Here is a 24,156-nt window from a genome sequence, read left to right as displayed (position 1 = left end):
TACAATCTGAGGAGGCACTTGGATTCCCCACTAACTATAAAATGTACTCAGCAAATTATTTATACAAGTGCTATTTTTTGTGTTATGTTCAAGAGGGAATCAGAACATGGGTGCTGGGCTCACTTAACTATTTGAAGCCATACAACTGCTGGTAGTAGTAGAGAGGCTAGTTTGTTGTATCTCTAAACTTCAAATTATAATTTCAGAGGATTTAAAATTTGTGTTTAAGTACTAATATTTTTTTTCTGACATAAAATTGCAACAATTTTGAAATTAACTGTTTTAACAATACAAGGGAGCTTCAAAAAGTTTATGGGGAAATTTCATTACCTTTTAATTACATTTCTCCACGAAGTTTTGAAGCCCTCTCGTATAGCTAAGGCAGTAGCATAAGGAGTTTATGCCGGTCCCAGATTGTTATGAGGCTTGAAAGGCACTGCACACGTTACTGGTGAGTATTAACCTTAAACCTGTACTATAGAAGGTGGCTGGTCCAGCCCTGTAGCATGTAGGATTGTTTTCTAATTATTTACAATGTGAACAGTAGTTATAGAACAAGGGAAACATTTATTAAAAATATTTAACTGTCTAATACATTATACTTTAACCCATATTTATAGTAAAGGATTCTTACAAGGAAGAATAAACGGCTTTATGATACAATTAGTATAAGAAATATCCACATGGGGGAACTTCTTTGTAGTGTAAAAACACCATACATCTGAAATGACCATTTGCATATAAAAGCTACCAATGATGCTTCTGTGCACAATGATTAAAAAATTCAACACAAACATAATCCAAAATATACAATTAATGCAAGCTATCCACAGCTAGCCCAATAATCAATGATGAGGAAACACTGAAGCAGGCTTAGTTCCACTTTGTCTGAAGTTACATATAGTAAGATTGACTTGTATCAATGGCTCTGAGATGGCTTTTATGAAGACAGTACATAAAAGCTGTTCTCTCCTTATCCAATAATCTTCACAGACTGTAAAACTCCACTTGTAATGCACTTTGATACTGTAGCTGTTGCCAAAGCAACATGTAGTGTTTACAGCGGCCACGGCAAGTCACTAAAGTCAACAGGGCCACCTAGTCCAGCATCAGCTTCCAAAAGGCTCATGATGACAGCCATTGCTGCTTCATCGTTGCTGGGACTACTTGAACCTTGGTCGTTATCTATCATATCTAAACCTATGTGTGGGTTTTCACCTGTGGGAGGAGATAAAGACTGATCAGTGATCAGAAACACCAAAGCATATTTACTAAGCAATTTCTAAGCACACTTTTAATAAAGTTACATTTAACAGTGGGGCAACAGACCGCTGCCTAGCACTGTATTGTCCTTTTTTTTACCTTTTTCCAGCTTTGGCATTTTTTCACAGAATAGAACCAACTTTCAAAAAAAATAAGAACAAAATGCTTAAAGTTCAGTAAAATTCTTAAAATTCAGTAAATGTTAAAATAATTTGAGTCAGCATTAAATATTTTTATTTTTTAGAACCAATTACAGGGAGCAGGTTATAGAAACAAAGACAAACAGGAAGAAAGAGATAAGGAAAGAACAAAAAAATACAGAAAGCCAAATAGAGGAAAACATGGATGGATGAGAAGACACAAACTTTTTCATAATTTAATGACTTGTAAGACCCTCTGTAATGCTTCTTGATCCTTCTAAGTTTTACCTCTGAGCCTTTAGCAGCCCTCTTGTGAAGAGAGTAAGTAGGTCCTGCATTTTGGAAGAAAGCTTCTCTATACTGCTGTAACTGCCCCTTGAGTTAAACTTGGACCCCACCAGAACTCAACTGGTAAGAGTTAACGTTGAAGTAGAGATTTAAACCAATGGTAAAGCTTTACTTTGTTCTTATCAAACATAGTTAGAACTAGCTTCTTTGTTTAATTTAGTTCTTAAAGCTGACTTTATGCCTGCCAGATGTTTTCCAAGCTCATTGCAATGAAATGAATAATGGTGTCACTTACCGAGAATAGAAGAACTATCAGAGTATGGATAACCTGGGTTCTCCTGAGCCTGCCCTGGAAGTAGGCCACTGGAAGGAATGTCTGGAGTCCCTCCATTTAAAATCTACAAACAAAGGAGGAAAGGTTTGATGTTTTCCATTCATATAAATGTATTTTCAGTATCCTGTGCAATATCACCAAGAAAATGAAGCATGTGGGAAAGAGAAAGTGAAGAGGAAAACTGTTAATGGCTTCAAATTAGACAATTCATATTGCACAACTTCAAACAAGGAACTGTTAGGAATGGTCAGATTAAAAAAAAAAACCTCACCCTCAAACTGTTCTGTTCATTCAGTTCAACCCATACATGTGATTTAAAGACTGAAAAAAATCCCAAGAGCATTCAGTTACCTTAGATCATGCTGCCCATATGTTTGAGGCCAAGATGCAACCCTCAATGAGCCCAGGTGAGCAATTACCCTGCAAGGGTTTGTGAAGCATCTTACAGCAGCAACAGCTGTTACCGAAGAAGCCATAAGTGGGGTTGTTGGTAAGCATGATGAGACACAGCTCTAAGGCGTCACAAACTTAGAAAACACTGTGAAGTCAATATCTCATCACCAGGTACATTGTAATAACCTGTAGCTTTTCTTATATAAGCCATTGGACTATTATTACCTCTTATAAAAAGCAGAATTCTAATTTTGTCTCAAAATATTCCTTTCTCTGCCTTCTCCATCCTGACTCCCCCTACCCCCACTCCCTGCCTTTTTACCTCAGCCTGAGTCTCATTATAGAACATTCTTTGAGATGTATTTGGACATGGCTAACCTGGCTCTGTAGGATCAGCACTGAGCTGCTAACCAAAAGATTGGAAGTTCAACCATGAGCCACTCCTTGGAAACCCTGTTACAGTGTTGCAATGACTTGGAACCGATTTAACAGCATTTACCACCGCCAAACCCATTGCCATCAAGTCAATTTGGACTCATCCGTATAGGGTTCCAAAGCTTTAGATCGGAACGGACAGTCTCATCTTTTGCCCATAGAGCAGCTGGTGGGTTTGAACTGCTGAACTTGCATTTAGCAGATCAATGCCTGACCCACAGCATCACCAGGACTTCGTTGGATATGCTTCTTGTTGTGTGCCATTGAGTCAGTTCCAACTCATAGCTACCCTGTGTAGTGTTTCCTACCCTATCTTTGTTGTTGTTGTTAGCTGCCATCAAGTCAGTACCAACTCATAGTGATCCTCCTATGTACTACAGAATGAAACATTGCTGCTTCCGTGAGTGGTGATAGTTGATCCAAGAAGAATGAAGTCCTTGGCAACTTCAATCTTTTCTCCATTAAGAATGCTGTTTATTGGTCCAGTGGTGAGGATTTTTGTTTTCTTGACATTGAGATGCACTCCATACCAAAGGCTGTGCTCTTTGATCTTCATCAATAAATGTTTTAAGTCCTCTTCACTTTCAGCAAGCAAGGTTGTATCATCTGCATAACGTAGGTTATTAATGAGTCTTCCTCCAATCCTGATGCCACGTTTTCCTTCATATAACCCAATTTCTCAGATTATTTGCTCAGCATACAGGTTGAATAAGTATGGTGAAAGAATACAACCCTGTCGCATACCTTTCTTAATTTTAAACCTTTACAGGAGCAGAAAGCCTCATCTTTCTCCTGCAGAGTGATTGGTGGGCACCAACTGTCGACCCTGTGGTTAGCAGTCTAATGTCAGGTGAGAGGAGTTTTTGTGGCCACGGGATTTCAGATTGTTAAGTGCCGTCAAGTTGCTTCCACCATACAGTGACCCCTGTATAGGGTTTCCTAGGAGTGGCTGATAGGTTTGAATTGCTGGCTTTCAGGTTGTTGTTGTTGTGAAGTGCTGTCGAATTGGTTTTGACCCATAGCGACCCTGTATAGGGATTCCAAGTAGCAACTGGTAAGCTTGAACCACCGACCTTGCAGTTCAAACGGCTTTGCAGTCTGGAGCATTAACCCACAGCGCCACACCAGAACTCCTTTCAGGAGAGGTAGTGAATTCAGGACTTGCCAGTAGGTGGCATTATAACTATCTCTGCTGTTTACTTAGCCTCCTTTCCAAGATAAAAAATTACTGAGGACTCCAAAGAGCTCTTGTTTATATGTTACATTTATCTACTATATTTGAAATGAAAATGAATAGTTTTAAAATATAGTAAAACATATTACTTGTTAACATGAGTATAATGAAAAGTATTCTTTTTTCGAAAACAAATTTGTAATTAATATATATATATATATATATTTTTGCAAGTGGTTGCAAATCGGGCAGCTAATCTCATGGTCAGCAGTTCAAAACTACCAGCTGTTCCATGGGAGAAAGATGAGGCTTTCTGCTCCTGTAAAGATTTACAGCCTCGGAAACCCTATGCAGGGTCGCTATGATTCGGAACCGACTTCATGGCACATAGCCACAACAGTGTCTGGGTTCATAGAAGACAGCTGGGTTTTCATATGTGTTTCTGAGTTCAGTCTGTTCTGGTTGAAATAGATGAAGAAATTTGGCCTCCCTCAGCTATGCTTTTGGGAAAGAGTTGTATCTTAACAGCCTTTTCAGACAGTGATAGTTTCGTAAAGGCCAGTTGCACTGTGGAATCTAAAACTGCATCAGTGAATGTTTGTCCTCTGTTACATTAAAATCCATTGGTGTATCTTGGCACTTTGGCATGAATCCTTTTGAAAATTTGGGTTCACTGAGTTGGCAGTCTTCCAAATATTGACACATTTCATTAAACAACAAAGTATTATTTAAAGTTTAGGGAAGCTGTTGAGTTCAAAAAGTGGCAGTTACAATTTCTCTTTAAAAAAAATATCTAATTGTTGGTTCAAAGCTCAGTTTTTGACCTTATGTTGGTCCTGTGCCATCCTCACAATTGTTACTGTGTTGGAAGGCCATTGTTGCAACCACTGTATCAATCCAAGTGCTAGCACTTATTCTCCTTGAGGTGATAATTCATTTCATTAATTTTCAAGAAAATGTATGCTAAATGCTCAGTTCTGGATACCCATAGAAAAAACAGCTAGCTACACTCACAAATTAAACAGCGGCACAAGTGCTTCTTCGCATTGAAACAAACACTAAAGTTCTGTCTGTAGCCCCAAGTGCCTCATGCATACATTTAGCCAGAGTGTGGAAAAGATACATACACAAAGGTTTATAAAAGTAATGTTTTTTACTACTTCAGTAAGGACATTCTGAAGTGATACTGGTTTTGAAATTATTTTCATTTTTTTTAATGTAGATTTGGCAATGAAGAATACAATGGTGACTAGTGTGGTTTGGTGCCATTGCTAAAGCACCAGAAGTTTTACTCGACATTACTTTTGCATTATCAGTGAGGAAAAAAAGTAATGTTACAGCTTTATCATGCAGTATATACTTCGCAAACCCCTGGAAGGGTCCTGAGGCCCACACTTTGAAAATGCTGCCTTAGTGTCTCTGATGTCCAGTGTCTCTTGCCTAGGCTCACATGACCTCACCTTTTAGCTTGATCCTGACTGAAACAGCTGACAGTCAATTCCAAACTTGGGCATTCCAAAGTATGGAATTGAATGAGAAGGGTTAGGAGTATGGAGCCACCTTCTTCTTGTGAATCTGGTGCACCATTTTGCTATCCTATTTAACTCCACTTTATATGTCCTTCTGCAGGAAACACACGAGAGAATATATCCAGAATTTCTTTTCCCAGGCTCGTTTTTTAAGCCCAAAGAAAAGGAAAAAACATTTCGTAAGTCCTCAGACATACTTGGGGCTTTGTGATACAGAACACAGTTTTGAGTCACTGGTAGATGTTAATGTGAAAAGAATCAGATGTTAATGTGAAAAGAATCAGAAAAGACTGGGTTGTAGTTTGAAACACACACAACTTATTAATAAATCCTGGGCTAATTATTTGAGAACCTGAGATTTTGTCACCTATTAAATTGTGATGATCAGATAAGAGAATATAGACAAAAGGTTCTTGCAGAATATTTGTGGTGCTGTGGGCTAAAGCACTGGACTGCAAGGTTGGCAGTTCAGACTCATCAGCTGCTCCTTGGAAACCCTATACAGAGTCACTATGAGTCGGAAACGACTTGATGTTGCTTAATACCAACAACATACTAGAGTGGTAACCTTTCAAAACAGTACAGGTAGTTCCCAACTTAAGACTCACTTCGAACCATTTTGTTATGTACATCTTTTCATTAGTAGTATATACTACCTACAGTGTTGCATCATTTACTGATGTGATCATTCTCAGATGCTCAAAGGGGTTTATAAAGCGTCTAGTGGCAAGTGGTTACGTCGAGCTGTGAATTGCAAGGTCAGCAGTTCGAAACTACCAGCTGTTCTGTGTCAGAAAGATGAGGCTTTCTGCTCCCGTAAAGATTTATAGTCTTGGAAACCCTGTACAGGGTCACTATGATTCGGAACCTACCTCATGGCACATAACCACTGAAGGTGGTCATCAGTGGCAATGTTAAATGCCATCGAGTTGATTCCGAGCCATAGCGATCCTGTATAGGGTTTCTGAGGAGTGACTGGTGAGCTTGAACCACTGACCTTGCAGTTCAAATGGCTTTGCAGTCTGGCACATTAACCCACAGTGCGCACACCAGGACTCCATCAGTGGCAATAGGAGGTAATGACATCAGAACAAATTTATAACTACTTTCCTGGATTGGAACCCCGTTATAAGTAACAAACTATCTGTAATAGGATTCTTTGTAATACCAGGAAGTCACAGGTTTAGGAGTTGAGAAGGGGGGAAAGCACTATAAGGAGATGGTAAATTAAATAGGAAAGACCTAGGAGGGTGCAACAGGAAAACAGCTATGAGCTGGAAACTGAACTACGGTGGCCAATGCCCTCATATCACGGACATCCAGACAGCAGATCCTGGGGTTTCTGCAGCTGCAAAAGCACTGCTAGTGGTCTAGCTATTTCCAGTGCTCACTCTTGCCATTAAGAATAGCGTCTCCCTTGAAAACTGCTGACAGAAAGAAATGCTCTTCTGTGTGAAGTACTCACTTTTCTGTCCCCCATGGGAGCTCTCAAATCGTTCCCTCAAGAAAATGGACTGATGGCTCCCCATCCTTTAAGACCTCACTCTTCTGTCTTCTCTGAGGATTCACCCCTCAGGATGCCAGCATGTCTCCCTTGCTCCGCCATTGTGATTTGTACCCAGACTTGTACAGCTGTACTTCTTTGAAGGAGGAGAACGAGGCCCAGCTGGTTTCAGCAGCAGAGGAGTCTTCTACCTTTACTAGGGTTCATGTACTAAGAGTCACCAGCCTTACCTTCTTGCCTCCTGGGGAAGAGGCATCAGGGGGAGGTGTACTCGTGATGTTCAGTGGGCTGGAGCCACAGCTGGAAGGTGATGACCCTCTTATCCTGTCAGAGAACAGAAGTGTGAGTAAAGCTGTCTTGTCTTGGTCAGTGGAATGTACTATGTTGAGGGAGGAGGGTAGGAATGGGAAGATTGCGAACAGCAGCTGACAAATTTTTTCTGTAAAGGGGCCATATAGTAACTTAGCTTTTGTGGGTCATACAGTCTTTCACAATTACTTAACTTTGCCATTGTGTTCTGAAAGCAGCCAGATAATACATAAATTGTAAATTGTGTGTGTGTGTGTGGGGGAGGTATATGTGTTTCAATAAAACTTTATTTACCAAAACAGGTGGCCAGCTGGATTTGACCCACAGGCCCCAGATCTAAAATGTAGATCTGAAATCAAGCCTCTCATGGACAAAGCCCTTGGATAGGGTTTGGATTTCAGTTTGGTGAATTTCAAATATGTGGCCAGAGATCTATTTCCTCATAGAACCTCGATCTCAGGGTTGGAAGGACTTGGATGTTTCATCTCAATCTGATACCATCAGTTGAAATCCATGGCAAATGATTTATCCCTTTCACTACAAACGCTGTTTAGCTAGTGTATTACACTTAGGAAATGCAAGGTTCCAGGCCCAGGCTGACTCAGTTGTACCTAGAACATACCATTGTAAAGTCCATCCAGCCTCTAGGGCAGCAGGTGATAGAAACTGAGTCCAGGCCTTCCTTCCTCAGCTAGTTTGTCTCTCAGAATAGGAAATCCATATAAACTCTTGCCAGGGTGGAAGTACCTCAGGAAGAAGTCCATGACTTAGCACCAGGGCCCAAGTTTATGGAAAATGGCAGCAGCTGTGCAAGCTCTTGGCCCCTTTATCGATGACTGCAGCTTTTGGACTCCCAGGAACCCGTCCTCCATTGCCCAGCAATCTTGCTTCCTGGCTTGTACTGCCTAGTTCTGTAGATGTGAGTGGACACCCTTTCGCTCCTGTATTACAAACTCCTCACAGTCACACTACACCTATATGTACTCATGCACTCAGCACACACACAGATGGCTACTAACTACTTATTGAAAAACTGAACATAGCCTACCCTTCCTCCTAATTTCTATGAAATTACTATTTTCTCAGGTTCCTTATCCTGGAATGACCTTTTCATCATTCTTGATTTCATCTTCACTATCCAGTCAGTGCTAAAATCACTGGTTTCTCTTGCACAGCATCATCACTGTAGGACGACCCCACCTTTATCTCTGCCTATTACAACCCAATGTTCACATGTTCAACAACAGTACTTTCAATGCCCACTCAGTATGGCCTGCAGTGAGTATGGCCCTACAGTGTTCTTTCCATCTCAACTGCTCAGCATTGTTGCTTACATTTCTTAGCAGTCTGCCATCGTAGCTCTGTTCCTCCTTCCTACAAACCGGCTGTCAAGTAGGTGACTTGCTCCTTGACCCTGAAGGTGCCCACTCAGGTGTATGCCTGGCTTTTTAAGAGGGAACACTTGCCCTTACCACAGGTCCTGCCCACCCTTTAATACAATTCAAACCCTTGTTTGCTTCAGCCCAAGTATTCTTTTCTGAATATCATGAAGGAAATAGACTTCTCTCCTCAAAGCTGATAAAATTCTTGAGACCAAGAACTTTTGTATATTGTTGTTGGGTGGTCTCAAGCAAGACCCAGAGCAGGCAGTGACTGGTCAGAACCTGATCATCGCTGCACACTCCCTGCCACTTCTTCCTTCCTGAAGCAGTCAGGCAGTGACAGCCATCAGTCCTGTGGGGGTGTCCACAGCTTAGCTACTAGTGGGCAAATAGCCTCTGCCTGGTCAAGTGGAAAGCAGGCCAGCCTCCCAATCTCCTGAAACAGTCAAGCTAGTGGCAGCAGGGAAGAGTGTTCTTTTTCTCCCCTGCTTTTCTCTGATTATGTTCCATTAAATTTTGCGTTTCCCAAACTCAACTGGTCCTAGAATAACTGGTTCCCTTCCAGTGAATGCTTATACAGACTTCTACCCATTTTTGAACATGCACTATAGATCATGCTTGTTTTATGCACTTTCATGAGGCACCTCACAATCCTAACCCAATTCTTGGGAGATACTGTCTTCTTTATATGGTTTAAGTCAACAGAAACCAGGACATTAAGTGAATCTCTCAGGCACAGACAACCAGAGAGGTATGCTCTGCATCCACTCTCCTCTAGCAAGTCAGCTTCCTCTAGCAGCAGCTGATCTGCTTCATTCCTGTTATTACTAACAAGGTAGCAGCTTTTTGTCAGGAAGAAACCATGTTTTGTTCAGGCCCAGCTGACCCTCCTGCTCCTGCAGTACTGTACTGTAAGTGCCCGTCCCTTCTCACTCGAGAGAGATTACTAAGAAAGCAGAACCTCTGAAAGTGCTCCCTTTCATCCTGGCTAGTTTGGAGTTTAGCCTGCTTGGTTTCTCAACATTGGCACTAGTGACATTTTCGGACAGATAAATTCTTTGTTGTGGGGGCTGTCCAGTCAGTACATTGTAGGGTACCTCTCAGCATCCCTCGTCCCTACCCATTCAAAGTTTAGCAGCAGTTTCCCGCTTTGTGTGACAACTGAAAATGTCTCTATGGAAAAATACCTTCTGTGGAGCAAAACTTCCCCAGGTTAAGAACTTCTGATTTAAGGGAGCAAGGTAGAAGGTGCTAATTACCTGTGGATTTCCATGATTTCCTCAGCAATCATTCGACCTATCTTTCCTGCCCCAGCCCTTGTTCCTCCTGGGATCCCTGGAACAGCGGGGTGGGTCCTCTTTGGGCCACCTACAAAAAAGGAATCAGAATGGGAAAGGGTAAAGTGATAAAGAAATACAAATGTGTAAAATTAAAACCAGTTCATCCCAGGATCCACTTGAAGTTCAACCTCACAGTTGTTCCTTGAAGGAACATCAGAGCTGCAGTTTGTCAGGAAGTTGGTGGAAGACATTCTGGCAGCAAAAGAGACCAGCGTCCTTCCAGGACCAGACACGGAAGTGTTGACATGAAGCATGCACTCAACAAACCTTTACCGAGTGCCAATGTCTCACACACTGCATGACACTGCAGGGTTACAGAAGAGCAGGTCAGCATCCCTGCTGCCCTCAAGGAGCTCACAAGTCTCACGGGGCTAGAGCAGAGTGTGATCAGTCTGGTAAGTAAGCACAGGTATAGCTCCCTGGAAGATTAATCTCTATCTTACGGGAAGAATTTACATTAGCTTAGAAGACAAGGGAAAGCATTCCAGGTGCAGTGACCAGCATGTGCAAAAACACCGAGCCGGGATACAACTCCGATACTAACCCCTCCAAAAAGTTCCTCAGGATGAGGGGTGGGGGGGCGGGTAAGGCAGCAATCAGGTCATGAGGGTCCTGGATGCCGCACTAAAGAGTCTGGCCAGTATCACTTTACACATAAGGCTCTTAGTTAGAGCTGGGTCATTAGTCCACTACATGACCTGTAGAAAATGAGGCTAGAGTTAGGGTATTATCTGAAACAGTCCAGGCAACAGCTGAGGAGGGTTAAGTAGCAGTATTAGTGATAAAGATAGTTACGAAATCGAAGGGACAGATGAAGTGCACAGAGAATCTGTATGGGAGAGGCTGAATTTCAGGTGCCTCTGTCCAGGAGGAAGTTGTAGAGACAGATCTAGAACTCAGGTTAGAGGATAGGCTGGAAATGTGAGTGTCATCACAGGAGAGGTGATGCCACCCAAAGAGTAACAAGTAATGTGGAGGGCAGGGCGCTGGGCATGGCATACCCCCAGTGCCAAAAGACACCCATGTCCCAACCAGAAGCCAGGGACAGTCCCCAGAGAGCACCTCCCACCACAACCACTGGACAGCACAGGAGGAAAGTGAAGCTTGCTATTTCAAGGACTTCCAGGGCCTAAGCAGCCTCAGGAATCAGAGATGAGTTTCCAGTATTCCAGGCTCAGCAGAGACGGAGATGACAGTGTTGGCCTAGCACTCCCTGGAGCCTTGCTTCATGGAACATGGTGTCAAAGGGCCCCAGAATACTCGTGGCAGGGGTAATGTGCATAGTTACCTTCTCCAGAAGGCAGTGTACTATCCATGCTGTGGGGAGATGCTGTGAGCTGCGGGAAGGTTGGGTCTCCGCCTTCCAGAATGTTGGCTCTGTGAACATCCCAGCAATAAGGAAACGTGAGTCAGGCCTGCTTAGAACATCTTTCACCTTGGTCAGGTGTCCAGTGTCCACTTGGGACCCTGGACATGCCAGAAAACCAAGTGTCTAGCTGCTGCACAGGGGACATGATAGAGACAGCATCCCAGCCCTTGATCTCACTGCCTGCCTGGGCTTTCTTCACTGTGGGGGGCAGTCCACAATGCCTCTCTCCCACCTGCAGCTCTAAGGAAGACCTGCCTTCCCTCTCTCAGTTCTCCTAGCAGCTTTGAGGTGGTATTCCAGCCACCTCTTCTCAGGCCACCATCCAGATTAGAACCACCCCCATCCTCAGCCAAGGCCATGATAAGCTGGTGTCTGTGTGAGCCTTTGTGGATGGCCAACCCCTCCCTCCAGAGCAGTGAAGTGGCTGCCCGATGTGCAGAGCCTGCAGAATCCAAAGGTAGACTGCCATTTCATGGAACACTTCTACAGTTGGGCCTGTGAGCATTTAAGCTTGTCATTGATTGGCACTCCTTAGGCTCCACATGAAATGAACCAGGTGGCATTAAAGAACATGATACTGCTGTTACCTGCAGTCCTGCCCCTTGGAAGGAGCACATAGCATCTCTCTTTATAACAATGGAGCTTCTGTTACAAAAAGACACTTACAAAACAACAGTGTTGGTGGAGACAATGTATTCTACTTCCTTGGTCCAAGGGTTCATGAAACTGAACCATCGACTCCGTAATGTGATGAAAGAGCCATCCTTGATTTTAAACTTATAACAATTAGTCGTAATCTTTTCTCTCGTCTGTAAAACTGAAAATAGAAACCATGAACATTGTTGTTTCCTCAAAACAATACCAAATACTATAGGCACCCAGGTTCTCTGATAAGACAAGGATCACTATTGCAGGCAACAGGGAGTTTTTAACTCAGAGCCTTTCAGTTCATTTGTGAATCTGTCACTATTTTACAGAATCTAGGAAGTTAAGGCTCCAGGGAGTAACTGACTCCATCCTGGAAGGCTAACTGCAATCAGCTGTTAAGTTACTTCAGCAGATGAAAGGCTCTGACCAAGGCCCCGTGTTTATTCTTCATGGCTGAGCCTGAGGGGCGGTACAGCATTCATAGACAGCAGATCTACGGAGGCCACTCATCTACTGAAACCTCAAACCTTCATGAAACACATGCAGTGAACACCTTTTAAGAGCCAGGCACCAGATAGAGGAGAGGAGGCCAGAGAGAGGCAATCGCAGCCTTAAAAGTGAACACAAATTTGCCAAGGGAAAGAGTGAGGGAATTGTCTAGCAGTGACAAGGACTGACAGGAACAGGAGCGACACGACGGTCAGTGTGGCTGGAGCCCGGGGCCTCTGGAGGCAGGGAGGGGAGGGGACGATAAGTAGGTGGAGAGTCTTGAATGCTTGTCAAAGGTGTTTGGGCTTGATGCTACAGATACAAGTTTTCAGATGACAGTGTGACATGGTAGGAGGATAAATGGGGTGTGGCTGTGGAAGATGGACTCTGGGGCAGGAAGAGGGCAGGGAGACTTGCTAGCAGTCTGTGACAAGTACCCAGGTGGGCACAGGACTGGGGCCAGGCTCGGGGTAGTGGGATCTGAGGTGGATGATGAACAGGATCTGGTGGAGGGTGAGGTAAAGGAAGCGGTCAGTGATGGATTCTCTCTCCTGAGGCTGCACATGTAGTCATGCCATAGTTAAGAGAGAAGACACCTGAGGCAGTACAACTGTTTGTGGGAAAGATTCCATTTGAGGCATAAGAAATCTTTTGAGGAATACTTTTGAGAAACTGCTGTGATTTACAGATAGAAGACTGTCAGGCAAGGGTGAGGATTCTGTAAGGGGGCAAGTAGGGACTAGGAGCCTCACTGTCTCTCTTCACAGATATTCTGGTCTGAAAAGTCCTGCGCTGGCTGGCAGGCTCCCAAGCTGCTGGGGGCAGATTTCTCCAGAAGGTTCTATGGATCATCTAGAAGCAGGGAGACACTTCGAACTTAAGAGCTTTTGAACAGTCCAGTTTACCTTGCCTATGACATTCTGCGAGATGTCCTATGTCGTCTTGGTGAAAATATTCATAACATGATGTGCCTAGAAGTTCTTGTGGTAAATATGCCAAAATAGCTGTTGCCCTAGAAGGGAATTTAAAAAAGGAAAAGTCATTATGATAATTAATAGCTATTCTGAAGTAGATGAATCCTGCTACACTGATGAGAACAGGCTAAAACTGGAGATAAAGGGTAGATTTTCAGAGGGTTTATGTGGATTTACCCCTAAGTACCTGAAGTTTATTAAGGCTATAAAAATAGAGGGGGACAAGGCAAAGAAGCCCTGCATTTAAAAGGTTTTAAAATTAAGATAACCATTTGGTGGTGGTAGCGGTGTGCTGCTGAGTTGGTTTCAACTCACAGCTCCTCTGTAATCTTTATGGGAGCAGAAAGCCTCATCTGGTGGATTCAAACTGCTGACCTTGTGGTTAGCAACCCAATTCATAACCCACTGTGCCACTTGGGCTCCTTGTTAGATGCCATCTTAGTTTGATGACAGTGTAAGAGAAGTGCAAACCCCAACGCAAAGCTTCTTTTGGCTTCCTACTTTATGTCAGGATCATCAAACACTAGTTAGGAGCTCCAGACGCCAGGGTCACAAGGGTCCTGAAAGTATCTGCTTCCTTTCCCAGCAGTTAGTGACTGTCTCTAATAACCAAAGCCTGTGATTATTATTATTAAGGGAGACAGCAGGGGCCGGTGGAAATTTGAAACATTCAGCCCAAGTGGTATGGAGCTGTAGGATAAGCACTGGGCTGCTAACCGCAAGGCTAGTGGTTCACACCCACCAGTCACTCCTTGGAAACCTTATACAGGATTGCTATGAGTCAGAACTGACTCCATGGCACTTAACAACTGCCACCAATTAGGAAGTCTTGGGGTGGCTTTGTAGGATAAGTACTGGACTGCTAACCACAAAGTTAGGGGTTCAAACCTACAGGGTCACTATAAGTCAGACTGGAGTTGATGGCACTTACTGACAACAGCTATCTATTGTGAATCCTGGAAGAGACCAGTGTTCAGGCTGGGCCTCAGTTTCCACAGCCATAAAGTAAGGAAGCTGAACTCGATCAACGCTGTCCAACAGAACTGTCTGCAATAACAGACATGCTCTATGTGTGTACCACTAGCCACATGTGGCTACTGAGGACTTAAAATGTGTCTGGTGAGCCTCAGAAATGGAAGTTTTATTTGTACTTGTTGTTAAGTGCCGTCAAGTCGGTTCCGACCCCTAGCGACCCTATATAGGGTCTCCGAGGCTGTAAATCTTTATGGGAGCAGAAGGCCTCATCTTTCTCCCATGGAGCGGCTGGTAGTTTTGAACTGCTGACCTTAAGGTTCACAGCCTGACTCGTAACCACTACGCTACCAGAGCTCCTTAGACTCATTAAATTCAATATAAATAGCCACAGAAGGCTACTGTATCGGACCCCTCAGAGCTAGATCCTCTTTTCCAGTTCCTACATTCCAGAGTAATGGTCCTCGAGTACCCTGAAGATTAGGATAGCATGCTAGGTCTACTAGTTCTCTTCTGCTCTTGGATAGCAAACCACCGCACTGTGTCTATTCCACAAAATGACACAGGAACAAAATGTCTACTTAGGATGGGATCCTAGTGGGTCTCTTCCCCCCCCCTTTTTTTTTTTTTTTTAGCAGCAGAGACCCCATTGCTTTCTTCTCTTTCTTTATTCATAGAAAAGTTAACTGGTGACCTATTCTCCTCTGCTTTCCTCGTTACTGAAAATCCTCTACTATTATTGCTCAGGGGTGACATGGCGATTCTTACCTCTGGTCTACAAAAACAAACTTCCCATCTATTGCATGTCGAGAAACATACTCCATAGACTTCACCCTGATTTCCCCGTTCACCGGTTGCGGAACCATGTGAGAATGGAGTCGTCCGATTGCAACAAGGCAGCTGAGGTTGCAGCCTTCATTGTCCGGCTCGTTGTCTTCATCCAGCCCCATCTTTGTGGGTGGCCAGCTCTTCAAATAACCTGTGCTGTGGATTGTGCAGAAGCTTTTTCGATCTGCTAGAAAGCAAAGACAATGGTTAGTGCCAATGCTGGCTCTAGATTCTGGAAGCACAGGCAGCACAGGGTGGGATGGGATGTGGATGGATGTGGATGGTGAGAGTGGCGGTATGTGTGTGCCTTGGAGTTGGATTCATAATGACAGTGAATCTTTATGGCAGCAGAAAGCGTCATCTTTCTCCCATGGAGCGAGTGGTAGATTCAAACTACTGACCTTGAGGTTAGCAGCCCAGCTGGTAATCCACTATGCTACCAGGGTTCCTTGGTATGTGGGTGGTGGTGTTGTTAAGTACCGTGTGGTCGGTTTTGACTCATAGTGACCCTGCATAGGGTTTCCGAGGCTATAAATCTTTACAGGAGCAGTATGCCTTATCTTTCTCCGGTGGAACCACTGGTAGTTTTGAACTAATGACCTTCAGGTTAGCAGCCCGATACATAACCACTATGATACCACAGCTCCTTTGGTATGTGGGTAGAGAGTCAAAAAACAAAACTAGGCCTTACTCTCTCCAAGTAAGCATCGTATGAAAAGGGCAAACAGAAGGAGTCTGGATGACAAGGAGTCTGGATGCGGTGCTTCAGGATCAGCACTGGACTGGTAATGACAAGGTCAGCTGTCCAAATCCACCCACTGCTCCTCGGAAACCCTATACAGGGTTGCTATGTGTCGGAACTGACTTGACGGCACTTAACAACAAATGTCATAAGGGCTTAGTGGAGCTAATTACACCCAGGGCACTTCATAAATCCAGGGGAGTATCTAAATCTATATGGGGAGTAGAATACTTTCCAGAGAAACTAACGTAGGATCAGAAAGTAGAACGATTAGGGGAATGTGCAAAGGTGTAAGAAGGGGTATCAGTGCAAGGAACAGCCAACAGCTCTGTGTGGATGGAGTTTAAAGGGAGGTGTTGGGGGTAGAACTGGAAAGGCAGGCTGGGGACATATGATAAGGGCCTTCGATTATTTGCTAACAAATGTTTGATCTTTTTCAGATAGGAAATAGAGAGCTTCCAAAGGTATTTAGGTGAGGAAACAGCAAAATTAAATCATGTTTGGATGCTCTGAGAGTAGTCATAGGTCAGCTGGAAGGAGAAGTTTTCAGGCTGGCTCAGAAGCTCTCGGCAGCAGTGTGGTGACATACACTGAGGGCTGAACGCTGGCAGTGAAGATGAGAACAGAATGACGTGGAAGAAATTTCTGAGAGAGGACTGTTGGGATTTAGTATGAATAAAGGTGACTCAAATTTTAATGACATCAGTGTCATTCACTGCCTCAGGGAAGACAGAATCCAGGAGAGGGAGAAAGGTTCCCATTTGGGACCCATTATGTGTGGAGGACCTGTGGACTTCACCCCTACACAGACCCTTGCGGAGTGTTCACTGAACACCAGGTCTATGCTGGCTACTGGAAGATGGTGGAAGATATATCAGAAATGCCCTGGAGGAGTTCACAATCTAGTGGGGAGACAACATGTTAGGCAAATTGTCGCACAAAGAACTAGAAGACTGCAACTGTAAAAGCTGCTACAAACAACATGCTGCTGGGAGACAGGCAGCCTGAGGGCTGAGGGGCACAGGTGCAGCACTCTAAAGGACAAGTCAGAGGGAGCCTAGCCGGGAAGGGGAAGGGCGCTGGCAGGAACTCTGGAATCCAAATCTGAGGTGACAGCATGGGGAGAGGCCTGGGCTGGAAAGGAGGCGGAGCCCTCAAGAGAAGGTGGGCCTAATTCAGATGTGCTCAGCAGCAGCAGGGATTGTGAATCAGGTTGTCGTATTAAGGATTTTGAACTTTTTTTCAAGAGTAATAGTAGTGATGATTGTTGTGTGTCACCCAGTTGGTTCCCACTCATAGTGACCCTAACAGGTTTTCTGAGGCTGTAAATCTTTGCAGGAACAGAAAGCCTCATCTTTCTCCTGCAGAACAGCTGGTAGATTCAAAGTGCTGACCTTTCGGTTAGCAGCCCTGCTCGTAATCCACTATACTGCCTGGTGTGGTGCTGTGGGTTAATGCACTGGACTACAAAGTCGGTTTGAATCGCAAGGTTGGCAATTCAAGCTCACCAGCTGCTCCTCGGAAACCCTAAAGAGGGTCACTATGGGTTGGAACCGACTCAACAGCACTTAAAAACAACAACCAGGGCTCAAGAGTAATAGGAAACATGAAATGGGACTAATACATAGGTTTGATTTTGAGACGCTCCATCCAGCTGCCATGTGGAAGAAGAGTGCAGCGTGAGGAGCCTGCTGAATCAGCCTCGATGGGCTGCCCAGTGATGCAGTAAGTGTGGCCATGGATGCTCAAGTTTCAGGCTGACAACTGTAGATGGCAGGACGTAGTAGCAGACCGGAAGTGGAGGGAAAGGGGGAGAGACAGGAGCTAAGGCTTCTCCCAGGATTCTGGCATCACCTACTGCTTACTTCGAAGGAGAGGCTCTAGTGGTTCCCTTTGCCCATGCCATGTGTAAGAGGTCCCTGTGATACCCACGCAGATGGATTTAATACGCAGGTGATTTAGGGATCTAGAGTTCAAAAGAGAAGTGTGGGCTGAAAATACAAATGTGAATATTGTTGGCATATAAATGGCATTTAAAGGCCATAAAGGGAGTGCATGAATTTACCGAGGGATGGAGTGTAGACAGTGAAGCACCCCAGGGCAGAGGAAGAAGCAGGAAATGGCACCAGGAAGAGAGTGGAGCGGCAGGGATGGGGAGGAGGTGGTGTCCTAGACACCTGGGGAAGACGGTGCTTCAAAGTGGACCAAGAGGTCAAGTGAGCAGATAAATGGAGAGTGTGCACTGCACACACAGAACTTAGCAGGAATCGTTTCAGTGGACTGGCAGAGGTGTGAAGACTGTGGCTGAAAGTATTCCTTTCCCAAACTCATTACAGCAATGCTTTTAAAAAGAGGAACCCTCCCGACAAATATGTCTTGAGGTCACACCAGGGCTCCCCTGCCCTAAACTGTAGGGGGCTGGGGAGTGGGGGTCCTGGCTGTAAGTCCTGGGACCTGGAGGGCCAGGTCCCTAGAGCTGCAGCAACACCCTGCTGAGAAGTCTGCTGGGGAGACAGCGTCCCTGGCAATCGGATTTTAAAGTAGTTATGTCATCATCGTTACCTTTTTTCTTTGAGCAAGTGGAGGGGAAGTCCTTGTCTTCAACCTTTACTGAAGGCCTGTTACACTTCATCCTACAGAAGAAAGAACGCCGTGCTCCAGAACATAATCGAGATGGCCCAGGGGTTATATCTGTTTTAACTGGAAGTCCAGCTGCAAATCAACACACAAAATGTAATAAACTGAGAGGAGTGTTGTCTGTCAGGAGGGGTGTGACCCTGAAGAGACCCTTTTCTCTCCTGCCTCCCCTGTTTCACAACAATGGCGTGAGAGTAACACTGCTCCCCAGTTTAGGCCTTAAGAGGTGTGACAGGGATAGACATGTGGCCGGTGCAGAAATGTGCACAGCCCATGTGGGATGCAGGCATTGGACGGGGTGATGAAAAGAAATAGAGCACAGGGTCCCTGTCCAACAGGGACTTACAAGGGAAAAGGGAATGGAAATAGACCAGGTAAAGATTAATAACAACACAGGTGGTATATGTTGACAAACCAGTTGCCATCAAGTTGATTCTGACTCATGGAGACCCCATGTTTATAGAGTAGACATGTGGGCCATAAGGCTTTCAGAGACTGAGTCTTTGAAAGTATGTCACCAGGCCTGCGTTCTGAAGTACCTCTGGGTGGTCAAATTGCCGCTGAGCGTGTTTACCGTTTATATCCATGTATGATTAGTGTCAAATAAGTGGCAAAGACAATCTGCTTTTCAGAGGAGAAAAGGTTCTTTCAAGCTGGGGCTCTTGGGCAAAGGCTTTTCAAAGGAGGAAGAACATGGGCTAAGACTTGAAGGATGGACAAGATTTAGATTTGGAAACAAAAAGGAAGAAACCGAAGTGCCTTTAGTGCTCAAGCTGCCTTGTCTGTTAGGATTTTGGGAACTTTATCAACATAGCCCAACTTGAGATGTATAATGTAACATACATACTGGATTTCAAAAACTCAGTACAAAAAATAATGTAAAAAACCTCATTATTTTTTTTTAAATGATTACTACCTATTAAAATAATATTTTGGATTTATTGAGTTAAGCAAAATATATTATTATAAAGTTAATTTTACATTAATTTGTACTTGTCTGTACGTGGCTACCAGTAAAACAAGATGACATATGAGGCTTATATTTGTGACTTGCATTATGCTTCTTTTATTATGTTCTGGACCATAGTACTTACAACTGACCATATTACGGTTCCGGGCAGTATTAGGACTCTGTGGACGTTGAGTGTGACTGCTGAAAAGGCCCCCCAGGTGGCTTTGAGGGCCTCCTGAAGAAACGCTGGCTACTTGCTACTGCAGAAGCTGAAGACTACAAATCCTATCTGGGAAACAGCTCCACCGGGAGCCCGACATGAGAAGCTCTGTGGAGGATTCCTTGTGGATCTCGTGCCCTCCAACCTACCTCCCACACTGCCACCTCAGTGATCATCCCCAGAATGCCAATGTGACTCTGTCCCACCAAGCTCAGGGCCCTTCACTGGGTCCCCCTAGATAAGGGGTCTTCATGGTCCACTCCCTACCCCCTTGTACATTTTGCTTCAACAGCAGCAGGCAAGCCACATAGCTCACACCTCTGCAGCTATCCACAAATTGTTTCCTGTGCTCATTTCCTCCCTCTAACATTGGCAAAAATGAATTCAACTTTTCCAACCCACCTCAGTTGTCACACACTTGGTGATGCTTCCCCAGGCTCCCACATGATAATGAATCATCCTGTTCTCTCTGTTTGGTACTATTTCTATGGCTGCATTTAACATTCAGGGCTGCGTGCAGGCTGCTTGTCGCTCTGCTTGTCTATATGGTAAAAATCTTGAAGGAGAGGACCAAGCATCATTTCTCTTTTCTCCTTAAGGTCACTACAAAATGACCTGGATGCCATGTGTGGACTTGAGGCAGAGTGGAGCTGCTCTGGAGGGTTTTCAGGGTTGTGCCCTTTCGGAAGTAGATGACCAGGGCTGTGATGCAGGTGTCTTAGGCTGCTTTTGAAAGGCCAGTCTTTTGTCTAGTGGTTGTATACACACACATTTGCATCACACCCAGCAATTCCTTGAGCAGAGTTAGGGAAAGACACATACTGACTGATCTTGGTATAGTTTTACCCAGATAATGTGTCCAATATGTACCTTTATGTTTTGTTTTGTTTGCAAACCACATAAGCCCCTTTGGAGTTAGTTTCCAATATGCACTAGCTGCATTATATGCAATGTGTGTGCACACTGTTTACATGGGTATGTTATATGTGGAAAATGTGGTATATGAAATGAACAAATAAACAGAAATCAAATATTATTAGCGGCCACTAAAGATGGGAGGAAAGGGGAGTTGTGCCAGAGTGTATGTTAATGGTGGTGGTGGTCTGCTGTGGAGTCAGTTCCGGCTCAAAGTGACCCTGTATAGGGTTTTTGAGGAGCGGCTGGTGAGCTTGAACCACTGACCTTGCATTTCAAACCAACTTGGCAGTCCAGCACATTAACCCACAGCGCCACACCAGGACTCATGAAGATTGGTGGTGGTGTGCCATGGAGTTGGTTCCAACTCATAGTGACCCTGTAAAGGGATTCCGAGGCTGTACATTTTTATGGGAATAGAAAGCCTCATCTTTCTCCCACAGAACTGGTGGGAGTTTCAAACTGCTGACCTTGAGGTTAGCAGCCCAAATGGTAACCACTACGCTACCAGAGCTCCTTATGGTGGTAGAATCATTTGGGAGATGATAGTGAGAATGGTTGCACACTGGAAGGTAACAAACGTCGCTGGATTCTATATGTAGAAACTGTTGACTTGGTGTATGTGTTATTGAGCATATTTTTGCCACAATAAAAAACAAAAGATAATAGGTACTCAAATCTCAATCTAAAGGAAAAAAATTTTTAAACCAAGGCTAGACTAAGGGGTAACAGGTATTGGGGACTGCATTTTACTTTTAAGAAGAAGAGGGGTGGCTTAGCAAAGAGGATGTATTAGAGGAAATTGGTGGTGGTGTTAAGTGTCGTTGAGTTGGACTCCTAGCAGCCCTGTATAGGGTTTCTGAGGAGTGGCTGGTGAGTTAGAACCACCCATCTTATGATTCAAACCTACTTTGCAGTCCAGTGCTCTGGTGATTTTTCTCTCCAAGGATTAGAATTGAGATTGTGGAAGCGGGAATCTAGTTAGGCCACAATCAGCACTGGGCCGACGTGGCAAGCAGTAATAGCACACTGATAATGTGCTTACTATGTGCCATGTGCCGGCAACAGTTGCATGTGCTTTGTGTACAGTAACAACAATCCAATGAAATAGGTACTATTTGCAGATAAGGACACTGAAGCATAAAGAGGTAAGTAACTTGCTCAAGGTCACACAGCAAGTAAATGGTAGAGCCAAAACTTGAACCCTGGTGGTCTAGCTCCAGAGTCTACGATCTTAATCACGCAGTACAGTCTTCCCCAGCAGTCACAGGTGGGGCTGCACCAGCCAGATCCGGGCCAAGAATAAAAATGGTGGTTCTACTGGCACAAGAGGGCAGCCATCAGGAACCACACTGGTGGGGGAAACATGACACTTATATACTTGTTTTCTTCATCTTATGAGGCTTCATGTGCGCAACACACAGAGGTGATAAAGTCATCCTATGAAAACTCAAATTGGCTTGAGTCCTTTAAACTCAGGAGTATACAACTGAGATTCTGAAACCGAAGTGACTGAAAACCAGAACCAGTCAAAGTTAAACAGTTCTTCCTTCCAGTGACTTTGGAAATTGAAAAAAAAAAGTATCAATAAATGAACGCAAAAGAGTTACCGGTAATTCACTAGCCAAAAATAGCACGTGTGACCCAGACAGAGGGCAGGGAGGTGACACCCCAAAGGGCCGTGACCGTCTGCACACACCCCCTTCCCTCTGCTCCGTGCACAGTGGTTGCCGCCTGTGAGGAGCTGTACTCACTTTTTGCATCTATGAGCCGCTCTCGGGGTGCAGTGTCAGATGACGAGAGCTGCTCCTTGACTTTGGCGATATCTTTAGGATGCAGGTAGTCAAACAAACTCTGACCAATCAGATCATTCTGTGGGGATGCAACAGTAAAAATGAAAAGGAAACAGCATGTGGGATATACACTATCCAGCAAGTAACATCCTTTGCTTTTCTTTGCATTTTTAAGTATGGTAATTACAAATCTTTCTTATTTGAACACGTACATATGTCCAACCACTATGCCTACATATAGGCACAGTGAATGAGGCAGTAGGAAGTTGATTTTCATACTGAGCAATAAAAAGGGCTTAATTACATAAATAGTTCATGTTCTTCTAAGGCAAGAAGATTTTGGCTGTACGTATGTCTCTTCTTTTCTGATTCTCCCCCAAACCCTCAGAGCTCAGAAAGAGAAGTGCAGAGTGTGGACACTGGCACACCAGCTCTACCATCAAGCCTCTCTGTTCTTAAGCCAGTCATGTCATCCAGTGTGCCTCAGTCACCTTTTCTGTCAACCAAGATAATACAAACGGCCTCCCTGACTTTGCTCTGAGAATAAAAAGAGCAAAACAATTTGGAAAAGTTAAATGCTACATTAATTCTAATTTATACAAATGTGATTTTTATTCATCAGTTCTGCTGCCTACCTAGCTTCCAGGCAATTGTCAATGTAGGAATGAATGAATGAGTGGATAAGTGAGTGAGAACTCTGAGGTTATAATAGTTAAAAGCTCTATCTAGAAGCTTTTGTAAATGTTTATCTTATTTGATACAATAATACAATCATAAAAGGTAGAAATTATTACAGTTATTTTTTCAGAGTGGGCTGAGGTTTAGCAGAGCTAAGTGACTTGCTTAAGACCAGCCAGCCAATAGGTGACACATCACTTCAGGCACAATCTACAGTAGGGTTCCAACTTTCTTATTCCCGGATATTGATTACACACCCAGCACTCTCCCTTGTCAGATGGTCCCTTGCCCCTCCCTCCAGCCCTCTAGTTGTAAAATATTGATTTTGCAGCAATAACAAAGTTATGAAGCTGCTGATCAGATGAGAGCCAGCCCTTCCAAGGGAGGATAAACATATTAAAATATTTTCCTAAGTTTAACTTCTTAGCAAAAGAGTTTCCTGGAAGAAGGATTGAGAATAGGAAAACGATATATAATATTTCACATAGGACTTATCTACAATAATTATTTCTTGGCCTGCCCACCAACAGGAGCATAGGAGAATGAACAATACCTGTCTGTAGTTGAGAATCTTGAAGACAGACTCGGAGACAAAGAGAATCTTCCCTCGGTCACATCCTACGACAAACAAAAATCCATCTGCTGCCTAATTAGGAGAAACGTATAATCAATTTATCACACCTTAGGAAACATGATTTATCACTCTGATAGCAAATCAAAGATTTGTTTTCTAGGTATCCAAAGGGATGCTAACTGGCTGTCACTGATGTCCCAAGAACAGGATGTTGAAGACCAATCCCTTGTGAGTATGTAAGATTCTCTCCAAGGTGGATTATACACACACACAC

General features: G+C 44.0%; 1 protein-coding gene across 5 annotated transcripts in view; it reads right to left on the bottom strand.

The window, feature by feature from the left end:
• Positions 1 to 547: 547 nt before the first annotated feature.
• The window catches only part of ARNTL (aryl hydrocarbon receptor nuclear translocator-like), a 40,210-nt gene continuing 16,601 nt past the window's right edge, over positions 548 to 24,156 (bottom strand). For 3 of the 5 annotated variants that reach the window (XM_006865772.1, XM_006865769.1, XM_006865771.1), the window contains 11 exons: positions 23,862 to 23,954; positions 22,592 to 22,709; positions 18,676 to 18,825; positions 15,312 to 15,558; positions 13,503 to 13,609; positions 12,127 to 12,277; positions 11,380 to 11,468; positions 10,011 to 10,119; positions 7,291 to 7,384; positions 1,987 to 2,089; positions 548 to 1,218 (listed from right to left, as the gene is read on the bottom strand). In XM_006865772.1, the coding sequence (XP_006865834.1) occupies positions 1,058 to 1,218; positions 1,987 to 2,089; positions 7,291 to 7,384; positions 10,011 to 10,119; positions 11,380 to 11,468; positions 12,127 to 12,277; positions 13,503 to 13,609; positions 15,312 to 15,558; positions 18,676 to 18,825; positions 22,592 to 22,709; positions 23,862 to 23,954 (1,422 nt within the window). In that variant the 3' untranslated portion in view covers positions 548 to 1,057. The remainder of the gene's footprint in view (positions 1,219 to 1,986; positions 2,090 to 7,290; positions 7,385 to 10,010; positions 10,120 to 11,379; positions 11,469 to 12,126; positions 12,278 to 13,502; positions 13,610 to 15,311; positions 15,559 to 18,675; positions 18,826 to 22,591; positions 22,710 to 23,861; positions 23,955 to 24,156) is intronic. The other 2 variants (XM_006865773.1, XM_006865770.1) reach the window with 2 other exon arrangements.

Source organism: Chrysochloris asiatica, unplaced genomic scaffold (genome assembly GCF_000296735.1).
Source record: "Chrysochloris asiatica unplaced genomic scaffold, ChrAsi1.0 scaffold00083, whole genome shotgun sequence".
NCBI classification, from domain to species: Eukaryota; Metazoa; Chordata; class Mammalia; order Afrosoricida; family Chrysochloridae; genus Chrysochloris; species Chrysochloris asiatica.
The sequence above is the reverse complement of the archived record's forward strand: the minus strand, read 5'-3'. Positions and strand labels throughout refer to the sequence as shown.